Source organism: Fringilla coelebs, assembly GCF_963513975.1.
Source record: "Fringilla coelebs genome assembly, chromosome: 1".
Taxonomy (NCBI): domain Eukaryota; kingdom Metazoa; phylum Chordata; class Aves; order Passeriformes; family Fringillidae; genus Fringilla; species Fringilla coelebs.
The window spans coordinates 118,143,860-118,169,173 of record NC_140028.1 but is presented as its reverse complement, the minus strand read 5'-3'; the positions used below and the strand labels follow the sequence as shown (position 1 = coordinate 118,169,173).

Here is a 25,314-nt window from a genome sequence, read left to right as displayed (position 1 = left end):
CACAGTGCTCAGCTGTACTGAGTACCAATTCGCTGATGTTGGTCAGATTATCCTGTAACTCTGCTCAAGGTTTGTTTGTACCACTCTAATACGAGTAATAACTTGATCCAGCTGAAAATTTCATTTGCAGAGGCTAAAGACAGTGCTATTGACACAAAGCATAAAACTGATTCCTCTCTGGACTAGCAAATTTCTCTCATTAAACATTTCAATTCTGAAGGAAAATGCCTAATTATACAGATTTGTATTTAAAACATCTTGAATCTATTTCTAAGCCAGAAGAGGAACTCAACACCATTTGGACAGACTTTATATTGAGGCTGAAAAACATGATTCACTCTAAAACACTAGAGAGGAACTAAGATATCTGATTAATCATTACAGATGACATGCTTGAAAAACATCCTACACTAATGAACAGGAAATACTCAACTTTAAAGCTTAGTTACAGTAAATAACTTCTGTTTGAAGAATTTAAATAATTTTTGAGTAGCTGATGGATACTGTTTACAATATACAACTGGCAGCAAGTTTCCACTACACCTGGAAGAATTAGCCTCCAAAGTTCTCCATCTCTGGACTCAGGCTCAGATCAATGGATCAAACAACCTAATACCAAATCCTTTAGAAGTAGAATCAGCTTTTATATAGAAAGACTTCGCACACTTCGTGCAGCAAAGTTTCTTCTTATCTCTTCAGACATAAAACATGAATCTTCATGTATTTAACAAGGTACTTAATTCTTTACCAAAATAACTCCTGGACATTCCTGCATGGTAGTGCTGCACTCCATTTCCTCCTTTAAAAACACCTCACTAAAAATTGATCAGCTTTAGTGACAAGATGTTTCACAAGCCTTGTCTCTTGTTAATACAACACCACACACTTTGGCCCATGCTACTCACAAAATGTCCTTCTAAAAACAAATTCCTGGACTTTCTTACATGCAAGATACTCCACATTAAAAGCCGATGCATAGATGCAAGTTCTGAGCAGCCTGCTCCTGTTTGTTCAAGATCACAAATGCCCCCCTCAAAACCAGAATTCTTCACAGAATCTTCATTCAGATGTGAAGAAATTTCAATTAACTGAACACATTATAAAGCAAGAGTCTCATATGACTCATCATTTCATCAGGCTGGTCACACAGGAAATGGGGGTTCCTGATTATGGTAAAAACACTTAGAAGGTTTAGTACAGAGAATATCTAGAAGAAGAAACCAATACAGTACACTGAGATGCACATTGGACAAAAATCCAAACACAGGTTTAAGGAGAAAGAAACATCTTGCTCCCATTAGAAAACTCTATTTTGTTAGAAGTATGTGAGCAAACAAATAGAGAAGATAAAAACTACCATCAATCTCTAGGGTTATACACTATAGTTTTCTCACCCATACATTCAAAAAATATATTTACATATGCTTTGCACAAAATGAAAACATACTAAATTAAAGCCAGTAACGATTTTAGATGTCTCTAATTACAAAAGCTCTCAGTTCTTACTAGAGATCAGTTCTTAGTAAGAGATAGGTAAAATTATTGTTATTTAAATGGGTAATAAAAATTCTTCTATTAGAAGTTAGCAGTAGAAGGGTCTGAAGGCACACACAGCTTGTTTTGTGTTTTATGTGCACCCTGAGCTCCCCTGGGCCTTGTGAAGTCTCACAGCCCCTCACTTGCCCAATATGAGATTTCTTGGCCTCTGCTGCAGCACCTGAAGCTGGATTCCAGTCAGAGGCTGCCAGGCTGCAGCTGCTGCCCCGAGTTTCTCAGCAGTGTATTTTACTGCAGGAATTCTCTTTATTAGTGTTTGTTTATACAGGAATATTTTATTTCCTCTCAACCTCCTGCAGCTATTTCAGAGGCCTCTTCTCACTGTCATTTCATTATATGCCTTCTGTTGTTAACATTAGGCAAGTAACCATTACAAAAAATAAGCTCACATTTTATATATAACTTGAATGCATGTATATACAGGCATACACATGTATGTGTTCCTTCAATATACAACTCTTATTTGCAGGAAAACTGAGGGGGAATTACTGCTGCTCTAAGTTACAACATATCCTATCTTCTCATCATATAAAGAAGTCTTTCAAACTCACAAATACCTTTAATTTTATCCCCCAAATCTGCTACACTCGAAACTGAAGATAAAAACATATTATAAAGAATGTTCAACCAAGCAGAAACCTTTCTAGTGAAGAAAGGGCTTCAAGGTTGAACAGATTTTTAAATAGATAAATAATATGGGAAATTAGCAAGCAGTTTTAAAGTAATTTTTCCTCTAGATTTGATCACTATAATGTGAAGATATAAGTATTAAGATGCACAGCAGCTATTAAAAAACACATTACAAAAATAGGAAACAAAATTTGTCCTTATTCTAATGATCTCTGAGGAAAAAAAAGTGTTCTCAATGTAGCAGAAAACTTGCAAATATTTATATGCACTTTAAAAATACCTCAAAAATTATTATTTTCACTAAATACTTCTTTTCTATGATTAGAGACTTGAGATATTACAACATTTTTGGAGAGAAGGCCTTAAATTTATTTTAATAGATCTAAACTGTGCACTTCTCCAAAATACTACTGCAGCTACACTTTCACAAAGTCAGTCTAGATGGTTCAAGTTACAATAACTACAGTGTCTCTTTATTAAAAGCTTGCCTGCCTTTGGAAATTAGCAAAAGATCCAATAAAAAACCAGTGACTGACACTTTTAGAGAACAAATATGCATAACTGATTGAAACTCTTAAGCAATGGTAACAACTAAGAAACCAAAAGTGTATAACCTGACCAATTAAAATAGGAACTAAAAAAAAAAAATAAATTGTGCTCTTCAGAATATTTTACAGTTTTCTAGGCATCTTTTTAATTCCTCCCTAGCATTCAAATGAGCAAACCAGACATAATGTCTGTCCTGCCAAAGAATACAGTAAGATGCTGCTCCACAGTAACAAATACTTTACTGCAAGTTTTTGTTGCCAATTCCAGTTGCCAGTGAAAAAGTCCTTCCTGTAAATCATCTGATCTGCCTGCAGGAACCTGACAAAATAGTTACCAACACTGGTTGTGAGGCATGTCTGAGACAAATAGACTGGTTAGCAAACCCGTCATCTCACCTCTTCAGAAACACAACTTGAAGAGTTAAAAAACTCTTCACAGTTCCTGTTAACTATTGCTACATTACACTCATTTTTAACTACTATTTACTCTCACTAGTTTAGGTACAAAAACCAGAGGGTAGCTTTGCTGTGACTGCCAGAAGCTTTTTCTAGAACAAGGAGGCGTTGCAGCTGAACTGGTCTGGAAAATTATTTCCCTGCAAACATACTCTGAGTGCACCAAATCACAAACCACTATGAACTCCTTTTCCTGATCAATAGCATCATCATTCCTCAAGTGGAAAGGAGGACTGTTGGGACATGCCTCTCTTCCCACTGCTTTTATCTGGCCCATACAAATCTGCAAAACTGTCAAGGTCTTCTCCCCTGTTCTCAAAACAATTTCCACTCCCTGTTAAAAACAGAATCTCTGAGTCTTGCTCTCACCAAAAGCACAGAAACATGGTGCTGTACATCAACCACCACTGTTTAAAGAGCATCACATATTAACCTGCTTTGAGAACTTCTTCCAGTTGTCCCAACTAGCAAATTCTTACACTAACAGTTACTTTAAGTTACAAAGGCACTGATAACAAAAGGCATAGCTCAAACACTTTATACATATCAATTAATGCAGAAAAGTTTCTAGAAGCACAGATAAGTCAAACTAAAGTGAATTTACATTTGTAGTCTGCATGTACATTTTTTAGAAAAAAACAAACCAATGAGAAAATCCACATTAGTAATTGGTAAAATAATTGGCTACAGAAACATGATGAACACAAAGATAAGAAAATATCTAATGATTATTTTTACCTCATTACAAATTATGGCTTCTCATTCATTTGTTTTCAAGCACGTCCATGATATTTACTCATAAAAGGTTCTTTACACTGAGAAATAATTCAATGTAATTGCTGAATTAGAGAGCAATTACAATTTCCCACAGAAACAACATTTATAAAAATTCTTTTACTGTATGAAATAGGCACAGGATTCATTTGCATGATCAGAACATCAAACTTTATTAGATCTTGTAGAATGTTCCATGCTGCAGCCAAGTAATTCAGGCTTTCCTGTTCTATACTGTACTCTCAAGTATACAGAAAAACACGTGTTACTCCAGTACTCCAAACAACAAGTATAAAGATGAAAGCCAGGTGACCATACATCCATTACCTATTTTTTCTATTTAACCTCTTTCTTTTAGGGCTTTGCTGACCATAACCATAATCTCAAAGAATCTTTATTGTTATTTAAATTGTACTGAATTTTTCATTATTCATTCTTAAATTACTAATATATTCGGGACCCCTAATAATCTGATTGCCTCAGTACCCAGACCTGATGCTGTATAAGGAGTCCTAGACTTGTCACTAGACTGAAAAGCCAACTTTCTTCCTTTTTCAGTATATACAGTGACCTGCAGAGTAGGATAACTTAATGCTGTGTCGTATCCTAGAATAATATGCAGCAGCATTCTCCTACTATACAAAAAACACAAAGAAGAAGTTATGCAAACCCACGTTTGGCAGGACTGGGAAGGAAGCCCACATCTCTACTGGAACAGTCATCCATGGAGCCATCCTACCACTCAAAATACCAGTCAGACACTTTGGCCATCCTGTTTGTACTGTTAGCACTTTGGTGCTACAGGATCATAGCCCTTGAAAGTCTCACCAACAAAACTTGGGATTTATGGGCAACACTTTATTGCTATCTAATATAGGTGTGGGTTAGGGAGCACAGACAAAAGATCATTTGGTTCAATGGTTTTGTTTTGTTTTTCTCTTCTTCCCAAAATAGCAGCACAGGTGAATTTTAGCTTTGTGGTTACTCACTATACAAAAAAGACATTAAATCAGGAGCCATGCTGGATCAAAAACTCAGAATAGAAACCATACAGACAGCCCTGGTTGCTACAGGGTAACAATGGCTGTAATGATACAGTATGAAGAATTTCACTTCCCATTATTTCATTTTATGTTGGGAAAAAACCACCAACTCACACATAGAGCAGCTTTAGAACATTTCATAGTTTAAATCTATTTTAATCTCACAAAGCACAATATAAAGTAAGATCCAGGTACTTCATTTTTAAGTCACTTCTCACATATGACAATATTACTATTTTATAGAGCAACAGTGAGCACTTTTAAACATTGTGAGAGATCTATGTGATTTTGGGAAGCCTCAAAAAAAAAGCTTGTTTGGCTTTAGTATGAAAAGAGCAAGGGGCACACTGACACCAGTTCCAGAGAGGATCAGATGTTTGTCCCCTCGGCTAAGATCAAGTGCAATAAAAAATGCATATTGGGTTACCTGAAGTATCAATTTTCATGGCAAGAAATACTACCCTAATAGGTCTAAGAGGAGGAAAAATTGTTCTGATTTTGAACAATCGCTTCAGCAGTCCGATTTGTAACCTTTAAATATTTTTTGACATTGAGCTGGCATTCCCTTGAGAGAATTACATTCTTAACTAATAGCTGAGATGAAATATTCCATTTTCATGATCTTTTAAACTAAACATACATCATACAAGTTTTGATTACAAACAGAAATGGCAGAGTTTACAACAGTAACAGGTCTCCAAATTTTAAAAAGTTCCAAACCAATACTAATTTATAAATGCAATGCTGAAATCATTCATTTAGCTAAAACTAATTGCTGAAAAGTAGAATTCAAACCAGCCACACTAATCTAATCAGCAAGAGCAGGAAACGTTGAGGATCTCCATTAACTAATAGATATTAAATGAGTCCATTATCATGCAAGATTTTCCTTTCTGTCAAGTCTCAACAGCTCAAGATGGTACCAAGAAATAATAATAACTTTTTAAACAAGCACACACACAGCATAGCAAATGCCATGCTTGTAACAGAATCTCTAATGCTGTTTGACATATGTGATGCATGTGATTTAAGCCTGATTCATGAAACAAGCAGCTATAGTTACTCAAGCTTTCTTAGGGAAAGATGAGTGAGAAGCAACCCCATCCCCTCTGGTTTTTTGTTTTGTTTTTTTCCCATTAACTGGAGCCTCAAGAAAGTACACCTTCTGAACAATTTATTTGAACAAAGTTCCTATAAATCAGTTTTGTCTATAAAGAGCTGCACATTTCCAGCTTGCAGGGAGGGTAAGCCTTTCTGAACCCCAGTTTAAGCAGCTAGGGATACACTCAATTTGTTCTTTCTTCACAGAAGATTACAAGACCAGACGGAATAAAATACATACTTTCTAAATCTAAACTGAGCCTGTGACTCAAGAGGCTGGTGTGGCATGAACAGAAAACAATCTCCTTCCTGAAAAAAGCCCATTTGCTCTTTGAACATCATCTTACAGTCACAACAGCAACTCACAATCTGTAAGACTTTGTAAAATTGAGAAGGTAAATAAAGCTGGATGAAACAGAAGGAAAAAATACCTACATTTCATCATAAAAAACCTTCCTAGATGAATGTCACTGTCACAACAAGATGTACAACAGTCCTATGTCAGCTCACTTTTGGGAAAAATTAACTCATAGAATGCTGCTGGGTCTCCAGTTACAGAGTCTGGCCCATGCACAGAGGAAGGGAGGATGGAAGGAATCTCAACTATTAGAATACAAACTGCAAAATAATTAGTTACTCTTGAGAGGGGGAAATGACTCTGCAGAGGCATCGAAGGGAGCGACTCTGGAATTCAAATAACTGTACTGAAATATTTGGATAACAAAGTGGAAAAAAATCCAGTGTGTACACTGGTCTAACACAACCCACAGTGGTCAAAACACTTTATCCCAATCCTTCTCTTTTTTAGGAATATAAATAACTACTGCATTTTCTTCACTTTTTCCCTCCTTCTGTCCCCACCAATTTGTAACACAACTTAGGGAGCAACTCTGGAGCTAGACTTATGTAGAGATATATTACCTCCAGCCAAGGATGTTTTCAACAAAAAACCCAAGGAAAGGAACAAAATGCACACAGATACACAGAAAAAATGTATTAGTCAGTCTACTCATTGTCTACCAGACTATGGGAGAATTTACATGCTTATTTAATCCCAACAAACAGCATTTAAAGGATAAATGTAAATTTAATATTAAATACTGTAGCAGGACTAGGATTGCCAAGATAATACACCGTGGTCATGTGTGATAAGCATCTCCCTATGCTGAAGAAGGTGTTGTGAAAAAATGGCATATTTGTCCTGCGTGGACTCTAACCACACCTTGGGTGTTACTAGGCTAACACCTAGTGCAGATATGTTCTGTTAAAGGGAGAAGCATCCACTGAAAGGAATTAAAAAAAAAAAAAGACATAAAATGTGAAAACCTCCAGATTTTGACTATTCTTCCTACAATATAAGTACCTGGCAATCTGAAGTAATTCTCTTCAAAGACAGCAAAAAATATGAGCTTTCCTATTTAAGCATATCAGTTGACTTCCTATCTTCCTATTTATTTGCAAATGTTTGACAGAACTTGAGAAAGAACAAAACCCAGTACCAAACCACTCCCACATACATGCTGAAATACAGCAGAAGCTTTGGTAATATATAATTTAAAAAAGCAGAAAGATAGTGAACCTAAATTTGTTTACAAGCTCTATAGCTATGAATGCTAAACCTGACTTAACACATGAATGAATACAAAGTAACAACACTAATTATCTTGCAGAAATAAAAATGGTAATGTGACCAGAGCATATAGATACAGACATGGGAAGGATACAAAACTAATGCTCTCATAACTAAAAAGAATATTAAGTCTTTTGGATTAATTAATCATACAATCTTGCTTAAGGACATATAAAACTCCTGAAACAGGATAAAAAGTCCACCCTTATCAAACAAAGGTTCAGATTTGAAAAAAATTTCTTTATATGGGGTCCTACTCAAGCTCTTCAAGACAACAGGAGGGCTCCCTTACACTGGGACTTTTCACACGGCATTTCTCAGCTGTAAATTCTGCAGAATGCTTTTAAATGTCAAAAGAGACATACCAAACTAAATATTTGCTTTTGGTTTACATCTCCCCCAAAGAAAGTGTAAACAATCATTATGGTCTTAAATGGGCCCCTAGGTAGCAACTAGATCTTAGCCTTTGCCCTTTAGCATCACTCTTGCTCTGAGGCCTTTGGAAGAGAAACAGCTATATACATTCCTACAGCATAAGCCCTAAATGGATTTTGTCAGTTTGCTGTAATAATCAAAGCAATTTCTAATCCATGTAAAGAGTTTATGCTATATTATCTTTCACAGTGTCAAACACCCCTATTAGAATTTTAATAGAAATACAGTAACTGCATGCTGTTCAAATCTTGAATATCACCCAGTGGAACAAACTTAGTACCATTTCAGTATAATTCTTATGTCTGCAGTGCCTGAATTTGCAGCACTGCAAAAATAAAAATACAGTTTCTTAATCTTACTAATACTACTAAAAAGCTTCCCTTTTTAAAATCCACTATTAAATCTACCTTCTGAAACCTCAGACTATGTTCTTATAATTGTCTCATGTATACAGTATGCTATATTCAATTTAAAAAGAATTCAAGTCTACATAGCACACTCAACCAGTCCAGCTTTCTGTAAATTAGTCTGATGCAACTGTATAAACAAACTTTGCAGTTACCCAAGCACTGCAGAACTAACATTTACAAGGAATATAAAATTAGGTCTTTACTATTCACACAAACCTGCAAAGCTATAGACCTGACACCCAGTATAAAGTGCATGTACAGGCATTACTTAGCCTAGAATATAAAATGTACAGCTCAAGAATTAGCAAAGTTTTTAAGAGATTAGTACAGCAGAAAGATATAGCAAACAAAATTAAAATATATTCAGAATTAAAATATATTCAAAGATAATTATATGTGATTTTACCTGAAAATTAACATCTTCTTTCTTAAATATTAGTGCTCGAACTTCATCAGGATCTCCATTAAATATAGCTTGAACCAATGGTGGCTAGAATGAAGAAAAAACACATATTAAAATAAAACCCCATTTTAGGTTTTAGTGGTACACATACAGGGTTTTTTGATACATAACAGAAACCCAAGGTGATGACGAAGAAACCCCATTCCAGACAGTAAAACAAAGAAACCAGCCCCAGTATTTAGAATCAAAGAAATTGCAAGTTTTAAAAACCTCAAATACATGGACATCCTCTAAGTCAATTAAATATATATTTGAAAGGAAAAAAAGGAGCTGAGAAGACAAGCTTATAACAGCTGAAAAGAGAATGCCTTAGAACAAAATTAGGGTTGTCATTACATGCTGCAAATTCTATACAGTATAAGCAAACAATCCCCTTTTACATTAGCAAGTGACTCAAGTTACTGGAAGTCTTTCACCTGTTTAGACAGAGTGGGAAAGCAAAGTGCATCAGATAAGTATGGTAACAAATTCACACTCACACACATCTATTACTAAATATAGCAGGATTTCTTAGTAAGTAAGAAAAGCTGCTGAGGTATGCTAGCAAGATTTAAGTCAGTCACTTGACAGAATAAAATAATTTAAAGCAATAAAAGCACAGTCCCCAGTGTTGATCATTCTCAGAAAGTGCTAACTTGAATCTAACCGTTATACCAAGATTGTGACTTATGGTAATTTTTATTTTAGCTTAGATTTGCTCTTGTTTGATACAACTATATACTCTTATCAGTTCTCAAAATAAACACAGCATATGATTATAATACAATGATCACATCAGCTTCTAAAGTGGTACTGCATAAATGTACTATTGAAGAGTGAGAAGTGGAGCAGGGAAAACCCATTTACTTGAAATACACTTCCCCAAGCCTTCTAAAACCCCACTGCTATTACACAAGAATCAAGACCTGCTCTTGCTGCACCATAAATAAGGTTACATGAAATAGAAAGGACCCTTGCAAACATAAATTCTACCACTAAGTTTCAGCTTTTTCCATCTCTATTACATGCAGATTTTATCACCTTATCTTGTTTCAACGTTGCATATATACATCCTTATCTTAGGAATCTAGCTATCAGTATCTGAGACAGCATTATAAGCAGGAAATATGCCAACAAACAACATGCCTTACCAGCACATTTCCAGAGGGCGATGGGTGTACAGATACATTTTCCTGAGGTAAATTGGAAATAAATGTGGGAGAATCATCTTCCTCCTCCTCCAGAACAACAATACAGACTCGACTCATTCGATCCGTTTGAGGAAGCAAAAGCAAACAAGAAAATGCCAGCAATGGTATTTTTGGAAGCAGACTGCAGGTATCGCAATAGTGACCATAGAGGAAATACTGTCACCTGTTTCACAGGCCCTCACCAACTTGTGAGTGCTACTGCTGGTGCCTTAGCATCTAGAAAGGGACATTCCAATCCCCCCCCACGCTTCATTTTCCAGACTAAAACACCATGAGATGTTCAAGACACTGCTGAAAAAAAGTTCTTCTTTATAAAATAAAAAGTCCCTAAGCATCGAAACCACAATAACAAAACTGTGGAACAGCTGATAAAAATATCCCAAGATTCAATTCCATTCGAACAGCACTCACTGTCACACACAGCTGTCCTTTCAGAAGCAAATTTGTCTTTGTTACTGTCACAACTTCCACAGCGTCCTTCTACCCCCACAGTGAAGTCATTGTTGCAGAAGACACGACTCCGTCCTGCAGAGGACGGAACAAGGAACAATTGCCCCGAGAGAGACGGCCGCAGCTATTCCCACTCCTGCAAGGTCAGTTTAAATCAACCCTCACAGGCTTTCTGGTGACTGAAAATAAACGTGCCTCCCGATCATCCTGCCATTCTACAGCTTCCTTTCTCAAGGACAGAAAAACACATCTCGGTTCAGCAGTTATTCAGGACCTGCTCAGAGGAAAAGAATTCTTTCCCATGCAAGAAAATAGCTGCAACGTGCAGCACGGCTGCAGCACATTTACATGCAATGAGTCAGACCACAGGGACAATGAACTCCTTCAATAATATTGCCGGCTGAATCCAGCAAAAGCAGCGCAGCCGGTGTTACTCCGTCAGGGACACGAGCAATGCGGAGCGTTCGTTTCTCCTTCACCCCGCAGTAGCTGTGGCTTCTCCATCAGGGAATGCGTAAGGCAGAAATACTGTCGAGGAGGAATGCTTCAGCAAAACAAGCTAGCTACTGCACACAAAAGCTCAAATTACTGCCTTAGAAGACTTCTGCAAAAGCAGTTCATCACTCAAGTGTTTCTTTTGATCACCGTGTGAATGCAGTTCCCGTGATAATCTTCATTCAGATTGAGGGGGAGGAAAAAAAAGGAAAAAAAAAATCAGACTCTGTACATCTTCTCTGAGCCAACTTCTTTATCCGAACATCTGTCACTGCGCCAACCTGATTCTCCTCTTCAGTAAGAGCTTCTGCTTATCAGGTTTTTTCCTTGACAAATTAAATTATACAATCAGCAGATAGCCTTGTAAAGCTCAAACCCCAGCTCGGCTGTCCGGGCGGCAGGAGCGGCGCACGGAGCAGTGCCACGGCAGCGCTGCCCTGAGCAGCAGCCTGGCGAGCAGCGACTGCAGCCTGCCAGGGTGCAATGCCTAGTAATGCTCACATGTCACTTACCGGAGCGCCCGGCCACCGCTCCCAGGGCAACTTCCTCTGGCACCAAAAAAAACCCGCCTTTTGCTTTTTTGGGGGCAGTCTTTGCAGCCTGCGCCAGTTCGGTGACTAACGCGGCCGAAAACGTAAAAATTCTATAACTGAAGAAAGAGCCACTGTTTAATATTTTCCACTAAAAGCCGCAAAGAAATGTGGTGTACTGGCTCTGCTGACTAACTCCACTTTAGGCGGTAAACAATTCCAGCACTTTAACTGCTTTCATATGGCACTGGTCAGAGCAGCAAAACAGTTCTCACTCAACTCACTAAAGACAACAAATGCCCCGCACAAATCCTCTGAAAAGCAAATGAAAAGTAAAATCTTAAAGCAATAGGCTGACTATTAAAAAGCCAGTTATTAATGACCGAACCCGTGGGTTTTTGCAATTAGTACAGACAAACACAACCTCAGCTTAAAAAAAAAATACATTAAGTATAATTTAAATATAATATTATTAAAATATACCATAATAATGAAGTATAATATGAAGCCCTACAACTTGCTGAATAAATACTTCAGCTTGAATCTGCCTAAATGGTGCTGGCTCGTGGGTGTATTATGTAAATGGCTTCTGTCAAAAGTTGCTGGATAAGCTTCAGTGCTACAGGAACAGAGGGAGGGTTTTTGCTCCTGCTGTGCAGCATGAAGGCAATTCTGATGTCCTTCAGTGGCTGCTAAGAGCAGAATCTGTCAATGGTGAGCAAGATTATAGCTCTTCAATAAAGTATTTGCACTCAGGTTTCACACAGGAATCCAGACAGAGAGAATGACAGGTTTCAATGGTGTGTAAATTGGATATAAATAGACATACTGAATTCCCACCTTTGGGGGCCACAGAGAAGAAAAGCTTGAACGAACTCTTTTGCAAAAATGCCTACAGTAGTTTGATTGTAACATAATGAATTGCTTAAACACCTCTCTTCCTCCCTGACACTATGCAGGTAAAACTTATCTTAGTGCAAAAGGGTACCTTGGTCAAGGGCTCCCTGACCTCTAGAGTCCTGGCCTGGCAGAATATAGCACCAGATTCTGATTCATGATGAAACTTCAGATTAAAATTTCTCAAAACTAACAAATCACTTAATAAATATATTCTCTTCATTACATAGGGTTAGTTGTTTTGAAATATCATACTTTTGGTCTTAATTACAAAAAACCCCAATGATTTGTACACCACACTGCTTTGTTCTGGCATTTCAGCCATTTATTAAAAAGCAACAACACAGATTCACCTGAGTACATATGACAACTCATATTCTTCTTGGCCACAGCAGAACTTGTTCTAATAAACTATGGACATCCTCAAAGCTCAGCTATTGCAACACCCTACTGTCAGCTATGGAACACAACAACCACAACATAGAAAATAGCTTGCTTTCTATTTGTGAAAATGTCCCAAGGAACAGACACTTTAGCTTTTTGCATAACATGCATTTAAAAAAAATTAAACCTCAGATTTTATGTGTAAAAGCAGAACACTGGCAAAATGCATACTCAAGCTTCATATGATACGCACACACTTGCTAGATAATGGTTTTCCAGCTAAGCCCATATGTTCAGTGTAAGTGAACACTTTTCAGGAGTCAGTACATTTATGCAGTAAGCAAATGCCAAGGGTTCCATACGATTTCTTTGGAATGATCAATTGGACACATTGCTAGGTAGAGATAATGCCTAATTTGGTTCAAATTATCTGAATGTGCTCCATTTTTTACCTTTGTAATTAATGCTTCAAAGTCAGCAAGAAATTCAATAGTTACTTTAGAAGGTATGCTTTCACACTCAGTTAATTGCGAAAATTCAGAACATTTTAATTTACTCTGATAATTATTCTAGTGATCTTAGATATAATACAATTAATATAAACTATTTCCAAAAGCAAGTTGACATATAACTCACCTAACATTGTATGTTTTTGAATTCTAACATTACAACAAAGAGTTAAATGCCAGTACATCACAGTTTGCATTAGAAAGAGAACCAACACAACTGAGTCAATATTATATTGATTTCTATAGCAATCTCAACCATGTAAGTAAGCAAAAACACCCTGCTCATGATAGGACTGTGTGTGTGCAATTGCTTCCATAACCAAAGGAAAACCCAGTTCTGGATATTTAATTTTTGCTCACAATGAACTGGCATTTCCCCCTTACATCCCCTTTAATCAAAAGCTGTGCCTTCATCTCAATGCAAACAGCATCTCTAATGACCTCTTCTTTCAACTTCAAAAAACCATGCAAAGTATCTTCTGGTGTGCAAAATGGAGTTTCTAACGTTATCTAAGAGGTCTTCTAAAAACCAAAAGCTGTTTAGAATTCTACTGTGAGAAACCAAACTAAGGCTTCAATTTTTCAGCAGCTTATCTAGACTAACAACTTTCTGTGTAGAAGAGTTAATAGCAACAGAGAATGAAAGCAGAGTAAATTCAAGATGATTAATTTAAGCTTCTGTTCCTCAAACTAATTTAGGAATCATAACAGAACTTTGCGAAGGTATAAAGAACATTGCATCTCAAACAGTTGGCATTAATAAAACTTAAAATAACTGAAGACAGCAGGTCATCATCATCCATCTTCTCCAAATGTCATCTATTTCCATACAAAAGCTTATGAAATGAGAAGTAGGAAAGAAGGCTCAAAAATGGCCTAACTTAAACAAAGAATGCCATGTCTACAGGGGTTTGAGTTGTGATCTGATGACCTCCACAAGATCTGTTAACAAAGTAAGATCTCCACACAACTCTCAGATTTTAAGAAGTGCAATGATGATATCCATTTTTGAAAAAATATAGGCTTTTTTGTGGACATGGTAGCTGTAAGGAAAAAAATAAATTGTAATTTTCAAACTACACTTGTCTTTAAGTAAATCAAGTTTCAAGAGTCTTTAATGTGTGTATATAAAGAGAATATATTAGAAGAATGCAACCTGCAGGTTAAAACACAGATGTCAGCCATCTACACTAGACAGAAAAAACATGAACTCTGAATCAGCTAAAAATAGCAACCTTTTCTATGGATCTGCCCTCTTCTCTAGGAACAAATAAGCAGAAGAGTGTAGCAGCCCTGCTGATGACACCAAAAACCAAAGGACAGTCAATATCAAAGAATCTACTCAGATACAGATTTCTTTCTTGCCAATCAGCATTTACCAAGTTTTTTCTGGGCTGAGCTTAATTCAACTGGTTTCAGGTAGTATTTTGTATGATCAAAAGGATCTAGGAAAGGAAGAAAATTGTTCTGTCAGGTTTCAGTAAAAATGAAAAAACTTAGAACCAAGTCAGATATCAACTTTGCAAGGCAAATACTTAATCTGAGTATTTCTTCATAAGACAAAAATTGCTTTTAACAGCTACAGCTCTAAGTAAACAAGCATGCCCCAGTATAAGCTGATTTTAGCACATACAGACAGAGATGAGTGTGCAGCATCACCATGAATATAAGTTACAATACTTCTAGAACACTTCTCATGAGTCACTCTTCTGAACTCCTCTGCTGTTTCCTCCCCACTCCTGAGGGAATGAGGTGGAGTCAGGAAAGAGAACAGTCTAAAGCAAGAAATCAGTACCTTTCTTCCCAGTTTTGTTCTGTTTATTCCAGAGCATCTGCATCTGCAGAATAGTTTTAACCCCTGGACTCCCCAGTTCTGCTTCTAAGGACATGCAAAATAGCTCTGCTTGCACTTCATGATACAACAGGCAATTCCTATGTTTTCTCACCTAATTATATAGGCTCTGTTAATCTAAAGAACTATTTCACAGAGTCACATACTATCTTGGCAATTAAAAAAATCCAGTATCTGAAAAGCTGTTTCAGCTAAAACTGAAACAAAAAGAAGAAAAATAACCTAGAATTCATTCTAACTTTTCTCAATTGGAGCAACATAAGAAAAATTAATAATAAAAAATGCCTGTGATTCAGACACAAACTTTAGTTATATACTTAAACAACCAGTAATATGTTAAAAATATAATCTGATCAAAGAGTAATAAAGCGCCTTGAAAGTGTTAAAAGTCTACTAAGCAATTTTCTGTTTAGGACTTCTCTTCTGTATGTCTGAACAATGCACCTGCAGACAAGGCTGAAGGACCATACAGCCATCACAGTACAAGGTAAGTAAATACCTGAAAAAAATGATCACTGGTGTCCAAAATATGGAGCCCAGCAATCAAACTGTACACAAACCAAAACCCAGAAAAGCAAATGCAACTCCTGTTTCTCTTAAAAGAAAGTGAAAATATGAGGGTCCTGCATCTTCCAACAGGTTTTCTAGCTAGGATATCACTCATCACACTTTCCTTTTAGGCCAGATTTAAATTCACTGGCAGGAGGAGGTACCTTGTGCACTTTCAGTGTACAACCCTGTAAACAAAAATCAACAATTCATTCTTACATTAGCACACAGTACATAAAAGAAGTCCTCCAGTCTGTCTGAATTCACGGTCTCAAGGTACTTTGTAGAAAATGTGTGTGCTCAGATTTATCAGCTGCACCCAACAGCAGCCACCTCTTTGTCTTTTGGGAAACAGAAGGCAGCTATTACATCCAACAGCTTTTCTAAATAACAACCACATGAGTCTGACTGTGGTATCGTCAGTCTTGTAAAATTGACTAGAAGTCAAAACAACTCCTGTTTCAGGGAAGAGAGACCACAAAAAGGTGCACCTATCCACATATATTGTTATGAACAGTTAAGGTAAGTTTGCATCCATGAAGATAAAGACTTTGACAAACCGCTGTAGCTACTGTGGCATGGATTTTGGACAGAAGACAGGTTGTTTTTTAAGCAATTTTTCTTTCTAGGAGAGGGTAAGTGAGAGAAGATGACTTCTGTTGGAAAATGGAGAGCATATTATCTTAAAATATCAGTTTAGTCGAAAAGAGAAGCAGGCAAAACATTTCAGCATTTGTTAAACCCACACAAACACAAAATTATTAGCTGTACACTTAAGGTTTTTGCAAGCATGACAGCTTTTAAAAATGTTTTCATAATACAAAAAGCAAGGCCCACAGGTTTGTTAAAAGTATTTCCACCTGTTGGCAGAGCAAATGCAGAAAAGACACTGATAGGAGCAATTCTTCTGGCCTCCTTATCTCCTTCCAGCTTGTAGCATGTCCCTGGCCAATTCCGGGTTTTGGCACGGAAAATGGCATCAATTACAATAATAACCACAGTGTCCTTCCAGGAATAATTACTGAGGGCAGCAATTTCAGCTGCACACACCAGCTCTAAAAGCAGAGTTGACGAAAACAAAACAAAAATCAAAGACTCAGTCTCAGCAGTTCCTGTTTGCTCTTTCACATGTCAACCACCCTCCCCCAGCACACTCAGCCTGTTGCTGGGAGGTGAGGCTGGACAGGAATGCCAGCAAGAGCAAAGCAAAAATAACCCAGACACATTGGAAGAACAACCCACTGTCACAGCTGGCACTGACAGCCTGATGCTTCAGGGAACGATGCTACTACGTTTTCCCAAGGAGAAGAAACAGGTACCTTGGCTGGAGCAAATAACATCTGCAGAATTCCTAAACATAGTTTTATATCATCTATCACCTTGCTTTGGAAGTGTTTATACCACTACTGTACATACTCTTGTAAATTAACTAAGATATGATCCCACTAAATTATATTAGTGCAGCTGGAAAAACAACTAAGAGAATTCCCTTTGGGCCTGTGGGCACACACATACACTGAGAAGAATTAGTACATCTCCTTTGATCTACTTTTCTACTGATCTATAGTCATGCTCAAGATGAACAGAGGAAGTGCTGATTTTACATATTTCCTCTTTGAAAATTTCTTCCTGCCATACTGTTCCCGCAGAGAAAAAAAAAAAATCAAACTCATTATTCATTACAGAAAAACTAGCCCACATCACAGAAAGTCAACATAAAATTGCCTTATTTTTCACCATGTAATAGGTTTGCCCTTCCCTCTTCAGTAGGAATTAAGGAGTTTGTGGATAGCATATCGGATTCAAGGACAGACACTATAACACACAAGAGTGCCACAAGCCTCTCTGGAAGAGCCTCTCTGGAGACTGCATCCATGAATACCAGAAATTCCTTGGGATTTTCTAATGTATGGCATAACACACTTCTTCTGTCTCTGATGCACTAAAACCAATTCTCTATGTTTGTATCCCAAGGAAAAGAAGCAATTCTCACCTGGCAGCTGCTTACTCAAAAAAACCCTGAGTGTGATCTTTCATTGCTGCATGCTTTTCTGGTTTGTTTTTGAACAAACTGCTGCTTCTCCAGCAGATGATTAGGAACACATTACATTTGGTCTGTAGGGCTCAGCTTCCCCACAGAGGCTCAATTAGCTGGATGGGCTATAAACCAATAACCTTTATCCTTTGCTCTTTTTCTAACCTTGGTTCTTTGGTGGAACACTGGAAACCCCCTTAAAGGAAAGGCAGCACAATGCAAAACACCCAGATTCAGCACTGGACAGTGCTGGTGTTGAGACTGAAAATGAGGAGGTTCCCACTGGAGCCAAGAAATCTGGCATAAAGTTTATCATTTCCTCATTAAAACTCTGTTGGGCTGCCATGCTGCTGACCTTCTGAAGAAGAAAATGGTAGTCAAAGAGATTTCCAGAAATGAGAATTGTTCTGCTGCCTATGGTGAGTAACCACTCTGATTCAATCCAAATCTCCATCCACTATATTGATGACATATAAAACCTTTCATTGCAGCATGTTTGATGAGCTTTGGATGACAGACAAATCAGTTAGTCCTCTCCAGGTAACATCCAGATTATCCACCTAATTCCGCTCTTTAAAACACATGTGCCCATTCTTTTCCTTTCCCCCTTCTCTTTCCCCTGTAAAATTTGCTAGCTAATTTTTTCAGCACCATTTCAGTTAGCACTGGAGAACAAGGAAACCTGAAATTAGCTAAAAGCATATGAAACTACAGAGATGTGGCTCATAAAAAACACCTCAATTTTGGAACAGTAGCAGGCAGCCATATAAAAATGCAACACAAATTCTAGCATTCTACAAGACATTCTACACACTTGAAAAGCAATTCTCATGACTGAATTTTTATCCCATACCACTTAACACATTTTAGGCAGAAAAGTCATGTTAGTTATGCCAGTCATAAGAGGACTTTCAAAGTTTTATGCCACCAACCACATCAGTCTTTGTGGGTAAGTTGCCATCGTTACAAAATGTTTGCTTTTATACATTTGTCAGAAGTTCCTATGGAATTCCCACATGACCAAAATCAGCAGTGGCTGGGAGTGCTCCACCAACATTTAGGAACTTGAGTCAGAAACACATACCACTTCCACTCAGACTATTATCTGGGAAACACTAAAAAAAATGATTCATACCATTTTGAGCCATGGAAGGGAGGAAACAAACATCATATTCAACTATTTAAATCCTTCACTGATGACTCACATCAGTTTAGAACATTTCCAGAACCAGTTGCTTTCTCAAGTAACAAACAGCAGATGCCTATTCAAAAAAATAAACAACACTGACAGACTCGCCTTCAACAGAACCATTCAACTATCAGAGAATTAGGAGAAAGGAAAGAATTGGGTTGGAGATTTTTTTTCCCCTTCACCTCCTCCCAAAGCACAAACCCCAAGAAGCTCAGTGGATCTATCTCTGCTAGCCAAGGTCAGAAAGCTCATAGTCTTCCAGCTGCTAATTATACTGATTTAAGTTTGATTTTAGCATATTTGCAAGAATCAGCTTGGATATGCTGCTATAATAAACAGTGCATTACCTGTCTCATTTCAGAAATATTAGCACAGTTTTATCTTAGTCCATGTTTTTCCTGCACTCACAGCTGTGTTATTTCAGCAGCAAAACCTAACAAAATGTTAATTCAGTCACATAAGCAAGAAGATACAACCAATTAAGAGTGAGAAGTAATGAACACCCTGTGAAAAACTAAGAACCAGAGCAGAGCAATGCATCCAAAGAAGTGTTAAACAGCTCTCACTGGCTTCCAGTGGTTAAATGACCAAAAGGGGAAATAACACAGGTTGGACTGAGGAACAAAGATGAAACCTAAGTATACAACTATACAGTACAGGCTGCTTTACCTCTACTAGAAGGGCATCAGGAAGAGAACACTTCCAAATCTGACCATCTTAGGGAAGGAAAGTTTACTCAGCTTCAAATGTATGTCTGCTATTCACTTAATCTGATAAGTTGATAAGTAAAAGAACTAAAGTGCATTATCTAGAGGGAACTATTTAGAATGACAGAGTGATAGCAGCATATATTTTCGAAGAGGACCACACAATTTCTGCTATTCAAAACAAAGCTTTGATTTTTGTCAAGAAGAAAAGGACTACAAAATCTGCTCTTCCAAAATACCTATTCAATACTTTTGTCATTACTAAAACTCTCCTAGTAGAAAGTTGAGGGAGTCCATAATACTGAGGGAAGGAAGAAGCTGAATTATTTCAGAGCTCTTAAAAAAACCAGAAAACTGTGGCCTTTAAAAGTTTCTATTCAGATTTTCCTACTCATTAGTCATGTGATGGTACAATCTGCCTACAACCCAGTCTCTCCCTCCCTGTTCCACCCAGGAATGAGTGTTGATGCAGGGACAGAGGAGGCAAAAAGGGGGGCACATTTTAATGGTGAGGGCTTTTTTCCCAGGATGGAGTTTGGGAGGGAAAGGTCCTGAATACATTAATTTTTTTTTTAGAAGATTCAAAAGTTTTCTTTTAAAGAAAACTTTTTTAAAATCAGTTCTCTCTTACAGAAGTTATAAAATGAGTTGGAACATATTTTAAAATAGATATTTAACTATTATAATACTAAAAATGCATATAATATTCCTACTAGTGCAATACTTGTAATTCAGTTTTGGGTAGATAGGAATAGACTGTGCTCACAGAAGCCACAGTTCAGCTGGCTTGCTCACATGTGAAATTTGGTTTCCATACATACCAGGACTCAAAACACTGTATGTACGTGAGCAAAATGAATCCCAGTTGCTATGGATACCACTTTGTTTTTTTCTCTTTTCAGTATGTAAACAGTGTCACTGTACACAAATTATTATGATTATCTTTAAAATAGTGTGTGTCAATAGCTGCCTCAAGCGTCAGGATTTGCTGCTTGGGGAAAGTAAACTTCCTAGAAGTTTTTAGGAACCCCTTACACCTCCCTCATGTCCAAGAAAAAACTCCTTCCTGGCAACTGAAAACGCTCTATAAAACACAGCTGGATGAAATCCACATATTCACACACACACATACAGGCACTACTACTACAGGACCAGAGAGCTCATCTAAAACTTCTGCAGCTGCCAAAATAGATGTGGCTTCTCCCAAAGAAGAAGCAAAGAGAAACACAGCTGCAGACAAAAATCATCCCTGCCTGCTTCAAACCTTCCAAGGAGTCCTCCCCACAATGCCCACAAGGGATGCAGCTCTTCAGGAGGAGGGCTCTTACACATCACTCAGTACAGGATAAGAGCATGAACACAACCTTTACTCCTTAGTTACTTTTCCTATTAATTTTTCAATTCTGTATTTAGAAGATTAAAAAGCATATTGTTTAAAAAATCTACTGCCAAATGAAATTTCATAAAATGCAACACAGTATTACTTTAGAATGCTAATTAAATTCTTACCACCCTAGAAATCTGTTTGTTTGTGCTTTTTGGGTTTTTTTCCTAAGCGACATTTGAAAAAGTGTATTAGTCTGATTTTAGCTGCTGGTCACCAGACAGGCTCTTCACTCCTCCCTTCCCCACATGATCCTTGCACATTCACATCCCTTTCCTGAGCCAGCACAGGCAACTTGTATGACCCAACTGTCCCTATTTACTTTTTTTTTTTGGATGGTGATTTGTGTGAGCCAGCTCACCATGGGCCTGCAGCTGCCACAGAGCAGCGGGAGGGTTCAAACTGCTCATTGCAACAGACAGTGATGAGAGGGCTTTGCAAACCCACACCCATCAACCGAGCTCCCTCCATCAACCATGTATCAGAACTATTCCATTCTTGCATTTTCCTTAAAATATCTCAAACAGTTTTGATAACACCTGAGCTTGGGCACTATTAAAACCAAGTATATCGCTCCTTAAATAATTTCTAATTACACAAAACCATAGTCATGCAAAGAATTGTTGTTTCTCCTCCCACTATTCAATAAGTAAATTGCTCCTAATAAATTTCCTTAAAAAAAAAAAGGCGTTTTGCAACATAGAAATGTCACAGATTGTGTTAATCAAACTGTCCCTACAGTACTAATAGTATTTATAAAGCATATGGCTCTATAAAGAAACTACTAGAGAATTTTCAAAAAAAGCAGACAAAACCAATTATGTATCCAGAATCCACACACAAGCAATTTATGTATTAAATACAAGCACAACAAGGTACTTACAACTTTCACACAATTATCAAACATGATCTAAAACTTGTGAGTTTGGGGGGTTTTGTAGTTTTTTTCAATCAGGATTATTTTGGGCTTCATGTCTTCCAAAATCTTCCTAACACTGGCTTCTATCAGTGATTTATTCAATTAAGACGACACCTAGAGGAGAACTTGCAAAGTAAATTTTTGCATTTTTAAGAGCCAATAAATTGCATTATAAAGGAATACTATCATACAGAATCAGAAAGATTCTGATCAAAACACTACATAATACACAATACACATGAGTTGCATATTACTTATTCAAAATATTAAGGAAATTAACTTCTATAAATCCTTGCCTCTAACACTCCTTTAGGATTAGGTATCTTAGAACCTACAAATAACCAAACTCCACTCAGCAAATAAGTGGGTATAAAAAGGGAGAATATTTGGTCAAGTTTTGTGGCAAAAACAATACCACAGGGCATCTCGTATGCAATTGTTTTTACCTCTTCTTGGCAAGACAACTTTTGTTTTATAAAAGCATTGTGAAAAACAAATACCAAATTTCTATAAAATATAAATATATTAGGAAGGCTTCAATATTTAGTAACAAGAAGTCAGTAATATGGTTAGGAATAGTTCTATTTGTTTATATCTTACAGAGCAAGCTGTGGAGTGTCTTCTGCAGAAAACATCTCATGCAACCAGCATGCTTATAATGCAGGACAATGAATGGAGAACACCAATGAACTCATGAACTGGATTGGAAACTAAACTAGAGTCTGGAAATGCACCAATAAACTTATACATCTTGGTTAAAAAATACCAAATAACTATGAAAATGTAACCGTTAAGTTATGCAGATATAAATTTTTATAGTCTTGACTCAGCTGTTGTAACCTTGTTCCCTAGAGATTTCAGGCCCTAGGAAATAAAGACAACCATTTTTTCAGAAGCGTTGATCACCCAAGTTTCTTTTTGGATGTACACTGACACCTCATGGCCATTTAAAAAATATTTAAGGTCTACACTCTCTTTATTCTGTTTTTCTCTCCTTCTTAATATGACATTATTTGGTGTATTGCTCCTTTCCTCTCAGCAAGAAACTACTTAGCATTAATTTTTGATGAGTACTGAGGAACTCAGCCCCCCACAAACACTGAATCATGGAAGACAGAAGGACAGAAGGTAACTTTTCTCTCCAGCTTCAGACCCTGCAAACTGCAGGGAAGCAACCACAGCTGCTGTAACTCTTCACAGAACAGAGAGACCAGGAAGATAAATAGAACTACTGCCATATGAAGAATGAGACCGGAAATGATCCTCCCCAAATGACAGAAATAGCCTCTGGATAAATTTCTGGCACAATGAAAAAACCTTTTACTCTTTGAAGTACGTGAAAACCTTCAAAGTTACACACCTAAGAATATTAATAAAATTCACTACTTCCTCCAGATTCTCATACTGGAAGGAGAAGAGTGTGACTTTTCACTCTTTCCAACAGGGTGACATGTATGGAAAAAAACCACCAAACCTCTGCCATTTCTTCCTTCTTGATTGAGAACTCTGTGTCATCTCTATATAAATAGTAAAGTCACACACTACATATCTCAAGACTGATAATCTAACAAACTACTCCTTGATAACTAAAATTATAAAGCCTTCAACTGTGAAAAATAAAGAGTAATATATACGTAATGGGCCTGCAAGGTTATTTTCTAGGGGTATTACCAACTCTTTTTAAATACTGTAGAGGTAACTGAATTAATATTATCCAAGAAATGTTAATATCCATGGAAAAAAAGACCAATTCTTTTGAAATATTTATCTTTACCTAAATATGCAAGACAAAGCCATTTAGAGGATATTGTCAGTTCTTAAAAATTAAATGCAGCTACATTATATAATTTCTTTAGAGATGCTACTTCAAATTTCTTGACCTTCTAAGAAAGACTGCTTGAATTCTATTCTCTGACATACTTATAACATTAATACAATATTAATATTTTGGCAAAATCTGTAAAACTTTCCATGTTTAAAAGAAATTATTAAAAGCAAACGTAAAAATAAGCTTTTACTCCATCTCTTTACCAAGTCTAAGGGAAAAGATTCTCAAGCATTTACTCTTTACGTAATATAAGCTTTGTTTTACATATGTTTACAAGTGGAATTCCTGTAGCATTAAAACGTGATCACGAAGGACAGAAAGATTCACTTTCCATATAAGAGAAACATCCAACTTCTTGCCTCACTGAACTCCTGGCTTTAAAAGAGATGGAACAAGCAAACTGCCAGTCAGCATATTTTTACAACATTCCCTCCCACCCCTGCCCAAAAGCAGCAGATGATAAATTCCATTCATCATGGAAGGAGCTTATTTTTCAGTCATTACTATCACCATCTGGTCAGCAGCAATGGAAATATCACACGTAGTCGCATTTATAAAAGATTAAAATAAGGTCATCTTGAAGTGCACACTGGAGAAAGAATCCAAGGTAACACACTTAAAAATAAAAACTTATTCTGCTCCCCATTATTTGCATTAAAGAGCTACCACAACAACTGCACAAATGCTAGACCACACATACTAAGTGCCACAGCCATCCAGCTTTTAAACTTGATCAAAATTCAGACTCAGGTCTGAATCAGGTGCCAGAATCAGTTAAAAAAATATAGGGAAAAGAAAAAATTTTTAAAACCCAAACCAACAATGAACTTCCACCCACCCAGTATTACTAAGACTAGGGGGAAAATAAATTTTATTTTCATCTGTTTAATCCACCTAGTAATTTAAGTTATAGCACCGTAAGTGTTATATAGCAGCACAGTATTTTATAGCTGGTACTGAAATTTTGAAAGGTCAAAGAAAGAAACGGGCACCATTCTGGTACCCATTACACACAGATAATGGATATGTTAAAGTCTCTTATCTGTACATGACCAATGTGTTTGGATAGCTTGTAGCTGTCTAGTGACCCAGTTTCCTGAATAATTTACCCCAAAAGAACAATTTCCAGGCATAAACAATTGCCATAACATGTATAAAGTGGACTGCATGCTCCACCCAAAAACCAATCGCCTATCTTTCAGCAAGTGTATTTTGGAAATACTGTAGCAGGCAATGTGCTTCCAGTATTTCTAAATAAGGACATGCATCACTTTTGCATTGTATTGGCAGAAGAGCCAAACAAGGTTTATCAGCTACCATGGTTTTCAGTTTCTAAACTAAACCAC

At 37.0% G+C, this 25,314-nt stretch overlaps 1 protein-coding gene across 3 annotated transcripts in view; it reads right to left on the bottom strand.

Annotated features, from left to right (window-relative positions):
- ANKRD28 (ankyrin repeat domain 28) overlaps nucleotides 1-25,314 on the bottom strand; it is a 120,167-nt gene that overhangs the window by 63,635 nt on the left and 31,218 nt on the right. The window contains exons 1-2 of one of the 3 annotated variants that reach the window (XM_084222323.1): nucleotides 10,169-10,483; nucleotides 8,991-9,074 (exon numbers count right to left, since the gene is read on the bottom strand). In XM_084222323.1, the coding sequence (XP_084078449.1) occupies nucleotides 8,991-9,074; nucleotides 10,169-10,294 (210 nt within the window). In that variant the 5' untranslated portion in view covers nucleotides 10,295-10,483. Of the gene's footprint in view, nucleotides 1-8,990; nucleotides 9,075-10,168; nucleotides 10,484-25,314 lie in introns of those variants that run through there. The other 2 variants (XM_084222322.1, XM_084222324.1) reach the window with 2 other exon arrangements.